This window comes from Capricornis sumatraensis, chromosome 21 (assembly GCF_032405125.1).
Source record: "Capricornis sumatraensis isolate serow.1 chromosome 21, serow.2, whole genome shotgun sequence".
NCBI classification, from domain to species: Eukaryota; Metazoa; Chordata; class Mammalia; order Artiodactyla; family Bovidae; genus Capricornis; species Capricornis sumatraensis.
In genome coordinates this window covers 35,875,553-35,889,085 of record NC_091089.1, presented here as the reverse complement: position 1 = coordinate 35,889,085, position 13,533 = coordinate 35,875,553, and the positions used below count along the sequence as shown (strand labels likewise).

The following is a 13,533-nucleotide window of genomic DNA, read 5'->3' as shown; positions in this document are numbered from 1 at the left end:
AATTTAGCTGTGAATCCGTCTGGACCTGGGCTTTTGTTTGCTGGAAGATTTCTGACTAGAGTTTCACTTTCCGTGCTTGTGATGGGTCTGTTAAGATTTTCTATTTCTTCCTGGTTCAGTTTTGGAAAGTTGTGCTTTTCTAAGAATTTGTCCATTTCTTCCACGTTGTCCATTTTATTGGCATATAATTGCTGAGAGTAGTCTCTTATGATCCTTTGTATTTCTGTGTTGTCTGTTGTGATCTCTCCATTTTCATTTCTAATTTTATTGATTTGATTTTTCTCCCTTTGTTTCTTGATGAGTCTGGCTAATGGTTTGTCAATTTTATTTATCCTTTCAAAGAACCAACTTTTGGCTTTGTTGATTTTTGCTATGGTCTCTTATGTTTCTTTTGCATTTATTTCTGCCCTGATTTTTAAGATTTCTTTCCTTCTATTAACCCTGGGGTTCTTCATTTCTTCCTTTTCTAGTTGCTTTAGGTGTAGAGTTAGGTTATTTATTTGACTTTTTTCTTGTTTCTTGAGGTATGCCTGTATTGTTATGAACTTTCCCCTTAGCACTGCTTTTATAGTGTCCCACAGGTATTAGGTTGTTGTGCTTTCATTTTCATTCATTTCTATGCATATTTTTATTTCTTTTTTGATTACTTCTGTGATTTGTTGGTTATTCAGGAACGTGTTGTTCAGCCTCCACATGTTGGAATTTTTAAATTTTTTCTCCTGTAATTGAGATCTACTCTTACTGCATTATGGTCGGAAAAAATGCTTGGAATGATTTCTATTTTTTTTTATTTTACCAATGCTAGATTTATGGCCCAGGATATGATCTATCCTGGAGAAGGTTCCGTGAGCAAGTGAGAAAAAGGTGAAATTCATTCTTCTGGGGTGAAATGTCCTATAGATATCAATTAGGTCTAACTGGTCTATTGTATCATTTAAGGTTTGTGTTTCCTTGTTAATTTTTTGTTTAGTTGATCTATCCATAGGTGTGAGTAGGGTATTAAAGTCTCCCACTGTTATTGTGTTATTGTTCATTTGCCCTTTCATACTTGTTAGCATTTGTCGTAGATATTGCGGTGCTCCTATGTTGGGTGCATATATATTTATAATTGTTGTATCTTCCTCTTGCATTGATCCTTTGACCACTATGTAGTGTCCTTCTTTGTCTCTTTTCACAGCCTTTGTTTTAAAGTCTATTTTATCTGATATGAGTATTGCTACTCCTGCTTTCTTTTGGTCTCTATTTGCGTGGAATATCTTTTTCCAGCCTTTCACTTTCAGTCTGTATATGTCCCTTGTTTTGAGGTGGGTCTCTTGTAGACAACATATATAGGAGTCTTGTTTTTGTATCCATTCAGCCAGTCTTTGTCTTTTGATTGGGGCATTCAACCCATTTACATTTAAGGTAATTATTGATAAGGATGATCCCGTTGCCATTTAGTTTATTGTTTTGGGTTTGGGTTTATATACCTTTTTTGTGTTTCCTGTCTAGAGAATACCCTTTAGCATTTGTTGGGGAGCTAGTTTGGTGGTGCTGAATTCTGTCAGCTTTTGCTTGTCTGTAAAACTTTTGATTTCTCCTTCATATTTGAATGAGATCCTTGCTGGGTACAGTAATCTGGGCTGTAGGTTATTTTCTTTCATCACTTTCAGTATGTCTTGCCATTCCCTCCTGGCCTGAAGAGTTTCTATCGAAAGATCAGCTGTTATCCTTATGGGAATCCCCTTGTGTTTTATTTGTTGTTTTTCCCTTGCTGCTTTTAATATTTGTTCTTTGTGTTTGATCTTTGTTAATTTGATTAATATGTGTCTTGGGGTGTTTCACCTTGGGTTTATCCTGTTTGGGACTCTCTGGGTTTCTTGGACTTGGGTGATTATTTCCTTCCCCATTTTAGGGAAGTTTTCAACTATTATCTCCTCAAGGATTTTCTCTTGGTCTTTCTGTCTTCTTCTTCTGGGACTCCTATACTTCGAATGTTGGAGCGTTTAATATTGTTCTGGAGGTCTCTGAGATTGTCCTCATTTCTTTTAATTCATTTTTATTTTTTCCTCGGTGATTCATTTATTTCTACCATTCTATCTTCTATGTCACTAATCCTATCTTCTGCCTCCATTATTCTACTATTTGTTGCCTCCAGAGTGTTTCTGATCTCATTTATTGCATTATTCATTATATATTGACTCTTTTTTATTTCTTCTAGGTCCTTGTTAAACCTTTCTTGCATCTTCTCAATCCTTGTCTCCAGGCTATTTATCTGTGATTCCATTTTGTTTTCAAGATTTTGGATCATTTTCACTATCATTATTCGGAATTCTTTATCAGGTAGATTTCCTCTCTCTTCCTCTTTTGTTTGGTTTGGTGGGCATTTATCCTGTTCCTTTACCTGCTGGGTATTCCTCTGTCTCTTCATCTTTTTTATTTTGCTGCGTTTGGGGTGGCCTTTCTGAATTACGGCAGTTTGTGGAGTTCTCTTTATTATGGAGTTTCCTTGCTGTGAGTGGGGTTGTATCAGTGACTTGTCAAGGTTTCTTGGTTAGGGAAGCTTGTGTCAGTGTTCTGGTGGGTAGAGCTGGATTTCTTGTCTCTGGAGTGCAGTGAGGTGTCCAGTAATGAGATATGAGATGTCAATGGTTTTGGAGTAACTTTGAGCTGCCTGTATATTGAAGCTCAGGGCTGTGTTCCTGTGTTGCTGGAGAATTTGTGTGGTATGTCTTGCTCTGGAACTTGTTGGCCCTTGGGTGGTGCTTGGTTTCAGTGTAGGTATGGAGGTGTCTGATGGGCTTGTATCGATTAATGTTCCCTGGAGTCAGGAGTTGTCTGATGTTCTCAGGAATTGGACTTAAGCCTCCTGCTTCTGGTTTTCAGTTTTATTTTTACAGTAGTCTCAAAACTTCTCATTCTATACCACACTGTTGATAAAACATCTAGGTTAAAGATGAAAAGTTTCTCCAGGTTGAGGGACACCCAGAGAGGTTCACAGAGCTACATGGACAAGAGAAGAGGGGTGGGGGAGTTAGAGGTGACCCGAATGCGATGAGGTGGAATCAAAAGAAGAGAGAGGAAGCTAGCCAGTAATCACTTCCTTGTGTGCGCTCCACAGTCTGGACCACTCAGAGATGTTCACGGAGTTATACAGAGAAGAGGAGAGGGAGGAGGTAGACAGAGGTGGCCAGGAGGATAAAAGAGGGGAATGAAAAGGAGAGAGACAGATCCAGCCAGTAATCAGTTCCCTAAGTGTTCTCCACCATCTGGAACACACAGAGATTCAGAGTTGGGTAGAGAAGAGAAGGGGGAGGGAGGAGACAGAGGCGACATGGTGGAGATAAAGGAGAGTCCAAAGGAGGAGACAGAGCAGTCAAGCCAGTAATCTCGCTCTCATGTAAAAATGGGTACTGAAGATTGGGATTTTGAAGGTACAAAATTGATAACAAATACCAAACAGCAAAGATTAAAAATCTAGAGTAGAGGTTGGGTTTTCAAAAATACAGTATTAAAGAAAAGAAGGAAAAAAGTCACAAGAATTATTGAAAAAACATATGAAGTTTGCTTTAAAAATAGGGTGTTGTTTTTTTTAAGTAATAGGTTATAAAAATGAAAATTAAAGGAGAAATAGAGGACTTAAAAATTAAAACCTGTTTAAAAAAAAGAAAAAAACAACCAAAAAAAAAAAAAGAGTAATCGTAAAAATAGTAAAGATATATCTAGGACTTTTTCTGGTGTTGTTGCGGGCAGAGTGGGGTCAGTTCATTTTCGGGTAGTTCCTTGGTCCGGCTTATATTTCTCAAGATCTATAGGCTTCTTCCTATGTAGTCGGTACTAACGACAGGGTTTTAATGTATTGCACGTGTCACTTCCAAGGCGGTTCCCTCTGTTTTCGCTTCTTCTGTTTGCTGGTCTCTTCAGTGTCCGATTTCTGCCCTGACACAAGGTGGGTGGCGGTGGACACTTTTTTTAGGCTCACTTGTTTAGTTGCGCTGTGGGAAGGGAGGGATGCTACAAACAAATGACACTGGCGTGTGCTCACAGTGTCTCAGCCACACTGGGCCTGCCCCTGCTGGCGGTGCACACAGCTCAGGCTCTAGGTTGCTCCGACGGGAACCATCTGAGACCGGCCTTGGGCTGCATGAACCTCCCGGGTCTAAGCCGCTCAGGCTTAGGCACTCGGGTAGTCCTCAGAGGCGCAGACTCAGTTGGGCCTGCATTTTGTGCCCTTCCCAGGTCTGAGTAGCTCAGGTGTTTGGTGAGTGCGGTCCCTGCGACTTATCGCCTCCCGTCCCTGCTGCTCAGTTTTCTGATGTGTACAACTGGCTCCCCTTCTCAGGCGGATGATGACTGTCCAGAACCCCAAGAAGTCTTAGTTAGCAAAGAAGCCTGTTTGCAGTCTGGTAGATAATGTCTCTCTGGGGCTGCTATTGCTCCCTTCCGGCCCTTCCGGCTCTGGCTGCCTGTCACTGGAGGGGGATGGTCTGCAGCTGGCTAATTCTGTTCCGTGCGCCGTCCTGGTGGAGTCTTACGTTAGAGCTTTTCGCGTGGTAGCTATCCCACAGTCTGGTTTGCTATCCCAAGTTAGTTCGCTCTGGTTACACTCGGGGCATTCAGCCCAATCCTTAAAATGCAACGGAGCCTGCGCCTCCCTGCCCAGCCCCCGCTTGCTAGTGGCGGATGCAGGCATCTTGCTGCTTCTCCCCTGGGGGAGTTACCGTTGGCTTGTAATCTGTGGGTTTTAATTATTTATTTATCCTCCCTGTTATGTTGCCCTTTGTGTTTCCAAGGCTCGCCACAGACTCAGCAGTGAGTGTTTCCTGGTGTTTGGAAACTTCTTTTTAAGCCTTCCTTCCCAGGACGGAGCTCCCTCCCTCTTTTGTCTCTTTGTCTTTTGTATTTTTTCCTACCTGTTTTCCAAGACAACGAGCTGCTTTTATGTGTGCCTAATGTCCTCTGCCGGCATTCAGCAGTTGTATTGTGGAATTTACTCAGCGTTGAAATGTTCTTTTGATGAATTTGTGGGGGAGAAAGTGGTCTCCCCGTCCTATTCCTTCGCCATCTTAGGACCACTCCTGGCAGTGGCTTTAAACAGTAACAACCCCCCAGAACCCCTTCCCTTTAGCTTCTCAGGGATAACAGGGCTGAGGCGCAGTGTGCAGCCTTGTGTGGCCGTGTCCTCAGACCCAAGCCCTTCTGGAGCGGTCCTGTTCTTGGCGCTGGTGTTCCGGGCAGAGGTGGCAGCAGGTCTGATCTCGGAGGGCAGTCTCTGTGAGCCCCGACGCTGCGGTGCTCCGACTTTGTAAACCTGTGGGAGTCAAGAGTGTGGTCCACCAACAGCACCACTGGAGCATGTCAGGCTTCTGCCGATGCAGGTTTGCAGGTGCCCCCTCGCAGAGTCAGCATTACAAAGTGAGGTGAAGTCGCCAAGATCTCACAGGGCTTTCTTGCTAGTGACATTTGGGGAGCCTTGCTTACTATTCAAAAAGCTACTGAGGGAATTCTCTGGTGACCAAGTGGTTAGAACTCTGTGTTCTCAGCACCGAGGACCCGGGTTCAGTGTCTGGTCTAAGATCCCACAAGCCTTACTGCTCAGCCAAAAAAAAAAATTCTATTGATACTCATTGTAAGATATTTTTCACCCAGTGTAGGATCTGGGCTTCATAAAACAAAGAGAGTAGCCGTTTTAATTAGACAACAAATGCCAGATTGTTTGCAATAACAATATTAAGGAGTTATTTTAAGAGCTTAAAAAAATAATTCTCAATAAAACTAGGTCTTAGGCTTTTTAGTTCCATCCAAAACACATCCATGTGTTTTCAGGATGATCAGCTCTGCCCTGCTACACATCTTCTCCAGCTCTACTGCAGTTTGTCTACGTGCTACACTCTGCTCATGCCCAGGCTCACAGCAACTAGGAATTTGGTCTTTTTGGATTGACTGCAAACATGCTGTCATCCAGAAGACGACTGAGATCCTGTCTGTGTTTTGTGTGCAGGCCATGGAGGCGGGGCAGAGCCGGAGTGGCCCGCTGCTCAGGAGGCCGGTGCGCACCCAGGCCGTGGTCGACCAGTCGGACATGTACACCCATGTTCTGTCGGTGTTCACGGAGAAGAAGGTAGGGGAGGCTCGCCAGCCCCCTTTGGGCTTAGGATTCCCAAGGCAGTGATCATACTTGAAGGGAATTGAGGAAAAAACTCAGGATGTGATTAGAGTAACCGAGCTCTCTTGCAGTGAGGACTGAATGAATGCTCATCGTTTGGCCCCTAATACTCAAGCTTAAATATGATCACAGACCTGGGAGAGTCTGGATGGTGGCTTAGCGGTAAAGAACCCACCTGCCAGTGCAGGAGCTGTCAGAGATGTGAGTTTGATCCCTGGGTCAGGAAGATCCCCTGGAGGAAGGCATGGCAACCCACTTCAGTATTCTTGGCTGGAGAATCCCATGGACAGAGAAGCCTGTGGACTACCATCCATGGGGTCACAGAGTTGGACATGACTGAAGTGACCAAGTCCAGCACAGCACAGCCTAGTGGAACCCCAGAACAGGAGGCAGATGAACAAGGAGTCATGTGTGTGTCTAACCATTCTCCTCTGTGCAGGAGACGCCGCACAAATTCGTGATCGCCGTGCTCATGGAGTACATCCGCTCCCTGAACCAGTTTCAGATCACAGTACAGGTACCTCTGTGGGCCCACGTCCCAGGGACAGGGAATCACTAGAGTAAAAGCAGCATCACTGTGTCAGCTGAGGTGGCTCTCAATATCCCACAAGGGTCTGCACACCTGGCTCAGAGTGAGTCACCCCCTCCCAGGACCCCGTGTTCTTCAGTGGGATGATCAGTGTCAGATGAGGGTTGGCTTCTTTCACCTGCACATAGACCCCCTCCTCTTAGTGATGGGAGCTTCACGTAGAGCAGCCGCGGGCTTCGGCACACGGCGTCTCTGGTCTGTAGCTGAGTGGCATGCCTGTCTGTGCCTCAGCATTACCTACACGAGCTGGTCATCAGGACACTCGTCCAGCACAGCCTCTTCTCCACGCTGCACCAGTTTCTGCAGTACCACGTCCTCAGTGACTCCAAGCCTTTGGTGAGTGCTGGCTGGCGGGACTTCCCTGGGGATCCAGTGGCTAAGACTCCACGTTCCTAATGCAGGGGGCCCAGGTTCGATTCCTGGTGGAGTAAGCAGACCCTGCTTGCCACAAGGAAGAGCTGGCATGTTGTAACCTGGCATAGCCAAATAAAAACAAGTATAAAAAATACTTTGATCTTCTAACATATGATGAATCCAATCTGAACGTGTGTGTCTTTCAGGCTTGTCTGCTGCTTTCCCTAGAAAGTTTTTATCCTCCTGCCCATCAGCTGTCTCTGGATATGCTGAAGGTAACTCATACAGCCAAGTTTCAAACCACACAGAAGGCTGTTCCTACTGCTTGCACTGACCCAGCTTTCTACCTTATTTCTAGCGACTTTCCACAGCAAATGATGAAATAGTAGAAGTTCTCCTTTCGAAACACCAAGTGTTAGCTGCCTTAAGGTTCATCCGGGGCATTGGGGGCCATGATAACATCTCTGCACGGAAGTTTCTAGATGCTGCAAAGCAGACTGAAGACCACATGCTTTTCTACACGATATTCCGGTTTTTTGAACAGCGCAACCAGCGTCTGCGAGGGAACCCTAGTTTCACACCAGGTGAGAATACAGCTGCAAGGAAGATGTGGGGCAGCCACATTCAGTACCAGGAGATCACTGGTGGCTGGGGTGGGGCAAGAAGGCTTTTGGTTTGGAGAACTCTTGGGCTATTTCTTAAAGAAGAAAATTCTGTACCAGCCCACATAAGCCTTAGACTGTTCACTGTAGTGAGAGTGGATTCAGGGTGCTGATGGAGTTGGGGTTCTGCTCTAGAACTTGCCCGGAGTGATGGGGTGGAGACAGTGTCATCAGGGCACAGCTGTCTGACATCTGGGCCTGGAATGGCCCTTTCTGAAGAATCAGGAACAAGATCAGAAATGGCTGTAGAGGGCTGTCAATGGCCTGAGGCTTGTTAATGGGTTCATTTTTAGGCAGGATGCATTGGCCAATCACTCTAATCTCCAAAGTTATCAAATATAAAGCACGCTTTTCCTCAGGATGGGGGAAGCTGTGACTCCTTCAGGGCTTCCATTGTTTACAGATCTGCCCGCTTCTCTACCGTCTCTCAGAGCAGACAGAGGGGTTGCTGGGGGCTGTCAAGGCACCAGCCAGTCCTGTGATGGTATGAGCTGTGTGAACAGAAAGGATGACTCAGAAGCTTAGGAAAACAAAGTATTTTATGAGAGAAAAATAAGTTAAAACCCAGTATCCACATCTAGGAGCCGCAAAGCATTCCCTTGTTTTCCTGCTTTTGTGCCTCGTCTTAACGGATTAAATCTGCATTTTCCTTTACAGGAGAACACTGTGAAGAACATGTCGCTTTTTTCAAACAAGTTTTCGGAGACCAAGCTCTAATGAGGCCTACAACGTTCTGAGGTCACTTGCTAGTTTTTTATATATATATATATAATGTGTACAGAGTTAATTTATTGCATTAATAAAGCTCTTTAAACTATAAAATGTTGTAATAAAGTATGTATCTACCACATCCTCAAATGTTACTAAAAATAAGGTGTAGAACTTGTGTGATGGCTTACTCCTGAAAAAGGAGAAACATTGCATTGATTGGCCTTTAGGAAGTGTCAGTGAGCAGATCGCAAGCTCCCTAGCGCCCCCTTCTGGCTGCCCGAGAAACAGGCCTCATTCCTGGGGAACTGAAAGATGCTCCAGCGCCCTGGGGCTGCCTTCAGGTTCAGTAATACTGCCTCCAGTCAGAGTCTGCATTCCTGAGTTTAAAAGCACTCCAGCCAAAGCGGCTGCTGTTAAGTAGCCTGATGCTTGCTCACGTCCAGGGTTCAACCGAGCCTTGACGACGCGGTTGCTGTCCAGTGGTAAACCAACCGACTCGCAGACACAGTCTCAAGTCCGTGAGGGGGCAGCTAAAGTTGAGGAGCTGTTCTGGCTCTGTACCTCTGTATCACTGCTGCGTGGTCAGACTTTTGGCTTTATTTATTGACGGTCCTGTGAGGGATAAAATAACTTATGAATCATCTCTTGAGAAAAGGAGATGGTTTCAGAACTTCCTGTCTCCCAGAGATTTAAGGGGGGGAAAAACCCTCATTTTCTAAATTACAAAGCTATAAATCAAGCAAATTAGTACTGTTCTGTCAACCACGGGTCATTTATAGAAGCTGAAGTTGGCGCAGAGGTAAAACACGCTCCTAAGGAGAACTCCAAATTAGAGACAAACCGCAGAGCAGCGTGTGCTTTCAAGTGAATGGAAATGAAGGCTGCTTCAGGGCACCGCGGGCTGTGGCCAAGCTCAGGTCCTTCTTCTCAGCGGGGAGGAGCCCTGGGCCTCTGACATGCAAGCTCACTCCCAGTGCTGACCACGTCAGGCCCCGGTTGTCTAATGAAGTGGTTTAGCCATGAAGCCTCAGGATCAGAGGAGTTTTTCTCTTAGAATAAATATTTATCAAATGACCACTGGTATAAGTACGTTCAAATACTTCAAAAGAAAGCTTCAAGGTACCCACCCTTCTATCAGGCTTCCTCCATCCCACCAGGTTAAAAACAAAAAGCTCTTACCTATGTAACTGAGTAAGACAGGGAGGAATATTAGTCCATGAGTGGCTCCCAGTAAGACCATAGCTAAATACATCCTGAAGTAAAATATCTGGAAAATTTGAGATTTGGCAAAGGCCAACACGATAATGCCTCCAAATTTCGTTAGTGTGATTCCACTGAATACCTAAGAGAAGAGAGATGGGCTCAGAAACCACTTGTATCAACCGGCCATAATTGAACACTTCCTCTTAAAGGGATTTCTTAAACACCAAGGTCCAAAGTAATGGGGGACTGAACCCCAGCTTTTGGAGTCACTGATAAGCAGCATTTGGCTCTGCCTAAATTGTTTATTTGCTGCCTATGAATCTGAAAAAAAAAGGTGTAATAAGGATAAAAGCTGTGCATTTTGCATATACCCCATAGCAAGGCTATCAGCACCATTTTTCCAAGAGCATTAGTTTTAAATTAAGGTATGTACATTATGTTTTCAGGCAATGCCATTGCACACTTCTCATTGCTCATCTGTAACAGTATTTTCTTTGGTGGGAAAGGAACTGGTTCACAGTCCAGCCCCGTATCCTGGTTCAGCCTGAGAAGATTCTGCCAACCTGACCCACAAACCACACTGGGCTCCAAGTGCGGCAGCTCACCTGCTTTTCAACACACATGGCTGGGCCTGGGCTTTCAATGGCTCTCACATCAAACCTGTTTTCCTGCTTCAGCCAGACTGTGCAAAGGAGTCCCCAAAGGGAACAGTCCTAAAGAATTCCAGGCTACAGCTCTATGCGAGATACAGCTCTATTCAAGTTTGCTGAACTGCCTGAAAACTCGTAATCCTGAGGTACTGCCGCTAAGTCAGAGATAACAAATTCTGTTTTCAGAATTTTGAATGGTGAAGTTCCTTCTCCTGAGAAGCTCTCAGTTGCCCGACTGGGCCCTTCACGGTGAAGTCGCTGCCCGGGTGGCCCACTCGGCGGTACTTACAGAGCTGCCCATGTGGGAGAGCGCCTCCTCTGCCCGCTCCACGCGGCTGCCCTTCGTGCTCACCGTGAAAGCCCTCGTGATGTGGCTACAGAACTCCACGGAGATGCCGCAGCTCTGAAATAAAGTGTTCCCATGAGGGCTGCTCTGCTCCGGTTAAAGGTGGTAAAGGCAGCTACCCCCTTCCCAGGATCTGTGGTTACCAGGGCACCCTGGGGGGCGTCAAGGAGCACCGAGCAGAGCCCCTTCTACTTGTAAGACAAAGCCCCCGTGGCACCCACATCAGCTGTCCCGGGAAGCCCGTGGAATCTCCAGATTCCTCCAGCAGATCGGCCTTCTCTGGGTGAAGCGGCTGAAACCTCTCAAGGTCCTCGCAGCCCCCACCCAGGCAGCTCACTGTCATCTCTTTAGCAGGGGCTCCTCACTGCCACTCCCCCTGAAGCATGTTCTTCTATCTGAAGGGCACATGCACTGGGTTTAACTTCTGTTCATACTTCTGTTCATACTCAAATACGCATATATTTAACACTTAAAAAGCAACTGGCAACTACATGAGAGGCAAAAAGTCCTGGTCAGAAAATTCCATTCAGAAGGGGCAATTTTTCCAAGTGGAAATGGAATATCTTGCTGTCATCAGGCTACATACTTCGACAACTCACCCTTCAGAATAATACAGGCAGAATACTTCAGCCAGACCGTGAGGTCACACTGTCATCGTTACGTGACCATGTCCAACTGCTCATGTGCACCAAAAGCAAGAGCTGACCTTGACCTTTCACCCCAAGAAACAAGGCACATCGGTGGCACGGGAGTGAGGGCTGAGCGCTCCCCCAGGACTCACCATGACCAGGTTGACCAGAGAAACCGCGTTCAGGCTGATGCCCCACAGCCACATGACGCCGAACATGTTGACGAGGATCATGGCGATGGTGGCGCACATGACGCCCGCGGCCCACAGCTCACAGCCCAGGAGGCCCACGGCCACCAGGAAGATGGCGCCCAGGGACACGCCGAGGTTGAAGACAGTGTCGTCAATCATGGTCAGGTACTGCTCATAGAAGACGTAGAACACGCTGGGAGGGGGAGAGAGGTCTGTTACTGCTCGTTCTCTCTCCGGGAAGCCGTCCCCCTCAGCCTGCCGCCACTGCGAAATGAAGCTACCCTGAGAGGCAGGCCTCACAGGAAACCTCCCTGGTTTTGTAAGACGCGCCTTTGGCAGTTCAGCTGGACCTCTGACCACGGACGCCCAAAGCAGGGCCTCGCAGACGTGTATTATATTAAGTTTTTGCTCACGTGCCCAATCCATTCTGCTTTGTGCTGTGAGTGTTCAGTCACGTCTCTTTGTGACCCCCTGGATTGGAGGCCACCAGGCTCCTCTGTCCATGGGATCTTCTTGGCAAGAATACTGGAGTGGGTTGCCATGCCCTCTTCCAGGGAACCTTCCTGACCCAGGGATCGAACCTGTGTCTCCTGCATCTTCTGTGCTGCAGGCGGCTTCTGTGCCTGCAGAGCCGTCAGGGAAGCCCCTGCTCTGCTTTGCAGGCATCATCTATAAAGAATATGTCATGGTACTTTGGGAAAACAAGCCTTGGTCTATCTGGAGGATTACCCCCAGTCAAACAGGGTCTGTACAGGACCTGAGGAGATAATGCCATTTTGGCAAAGTTAACCAGCTCCTCCTAGAGGTCAGGACACCCACTCTGAGAGCTCCTTCCACAGGACAACGATCTGGCCCTCTGTCAGGAAAAGGTCAAGGTTTCCTGAACTGAGACCCCGGGGGTTGGTGGGGAAATCACTTGTTTCTCCTACTTTTCTATATTTTCTAAATTCAGTATTTTGTAAATATTTTCTTCATTTTTTTGGCCACACCCCTCTGGCATGTGGAATCTTAGTTCCCTGACCTGGAATCAAACATACATCCCCTGCAATGGAATTGTGAAGTCTTAACCACTGGAGCGCCAAAGAAGTCCCAATATTTTCTTTATAATGAAAAAAAATTAATAAATGAAAGCAAGAAACCTCCACAAAGGCGCCATCTCCAGTAATCTGCATCGGGAACCCTGCCTTGCTGGGCCCTCTCTGTAGGGCCACTTCCCAGGCGCCCCCACCCCCGGCGCCTGCTGCTGTTCTGCAGGGTGAGCTCCACCTTGAGACTTTGGCAGGTGCTGCACAATCTGGCTCTCCTTGCCCAGACGCCATATCCAGCGATAGGTTTCCCCCAAGCTCAGGATGGAGCCAGGGTCAGAAGGAAAGCCAAGTGTCAGCACCATACTCCCCCACCCCCCGCCAACCTCAGCAAGGAAGCCCCGGCGTGTGGGGCCGCTCCCCAGGACACCTTTGTGTACACTTTACCTGTATGGGAACACCCGGTGATCACCCCCTTGCTGGTTCATGGTCCTGGTGATGTTGTTGGCGATGAGGCGGGCCTTCTCCATGGCATCGATGAAGTCAGCCGAGGTCTGCAGCACCGTGTGGTAGGTCATGAAATATGTGGCTCCCACGCTCGTGCCGTTGTCCAGGATGTTGACGGCCGCGCTGTAGGCAGCATGTCCCCTGTGACAAGACAGCGGTGTCAGAGGCCACCCCTCCTGCCACATCTGCAGGATCTGGGCATCCAAGCTTAGTGGGGTCCCCTGACCCTGGGCTCAGGGGTCAGATCAGCTGTCAGTTCCAGGCACAGGGAAGCCCTTGAAAAGTAAAGAGGAAGGGCTAGCTTATGCTTCCCCACACTTGGCTGCTTTGGTGTCTTTGCACGCAGCTGCTCGTTTCTGAAGCTGGCTCTACTCTGCCATCCAATGTGTTTTTTTACAGAGTGTGTGCCCAGCCATGCTGTGTAACAGGAGGCAGGAAGGGATGGGGGCCCTGTAATCAGGTGGCCCTGAGATCACCCTCAGTCCTGGAACCCCGGGGTAAAACATCGGCTGCAGTGTCAT

General features: G+C 47.1%; 2 protein-coding genes across 4 annotated transcripts in view; one reads left to right on the top strand and one right to left on the bottom strand.

Annotated features, from left to right (window-relative positions):
• The window catches only part of LOC138097529 (regulator of MON1-CCZ1 complex), a 29,014-nt gene extending 20,493 nt beyond the window's left edge, over positions 1-8,521 (top strand). For 2 of the 3 annotated variants that reach the window (XM_068993737.1, XM_068993736.1), the window contains 6 exons: positions 5,981-6,100; positions 6,585-6,662; positions 6,966-7,070; positions 7,295-7,363; positions 7,447-7,672; positions 8,408-8,521. In XM_068993737.1, the coding sequence (XP_068849838.1) occupies positions 5,981-6,100; positions 6,585-6,662; positions 6,966-7,070; positions 7,295-7,363; positions 7,447-7,672; positions 8,408-8,487 (678 nt within the window). In that variant the 3' untranslated portion in view covers positions 8,488-8,521. The remainder of the gene's footprint in view (positions 1-5,980; positions 6,101-6,584; positions 6,663-6,965; positions 7,071-7,294; positions 7,364-7,446; positions 7,673-8,407) is intronic. The other variant, XM_068993738.1, reaches the window with a different exon arrangement.
• Positions 8,476-13,533, bottom strand: part of LOC138097528 (NPC intracellular cholesterol transporter 1-like) — a 69,582-nt gene continuing 64,524 nt past the window's right edge. Inside the window, 5 exon segments of the mRNA XM_068993735.1 lie at positions 8,476-9,073; positions 9,641-9,803; positions 10,604-10,717; positions 11,442-11,673; positions 12,953-13,153. Of these exon segments, the coding sequence (XP_068849836.1) occupies positions 8,895-9,073; positions 9,641-9,803; positions 10,604-10,717; positions 11,442-11,673; positions 12,953-13,153 (889 nt within the window). The 3' untranslated portion in view covers positions 8,476-8,894.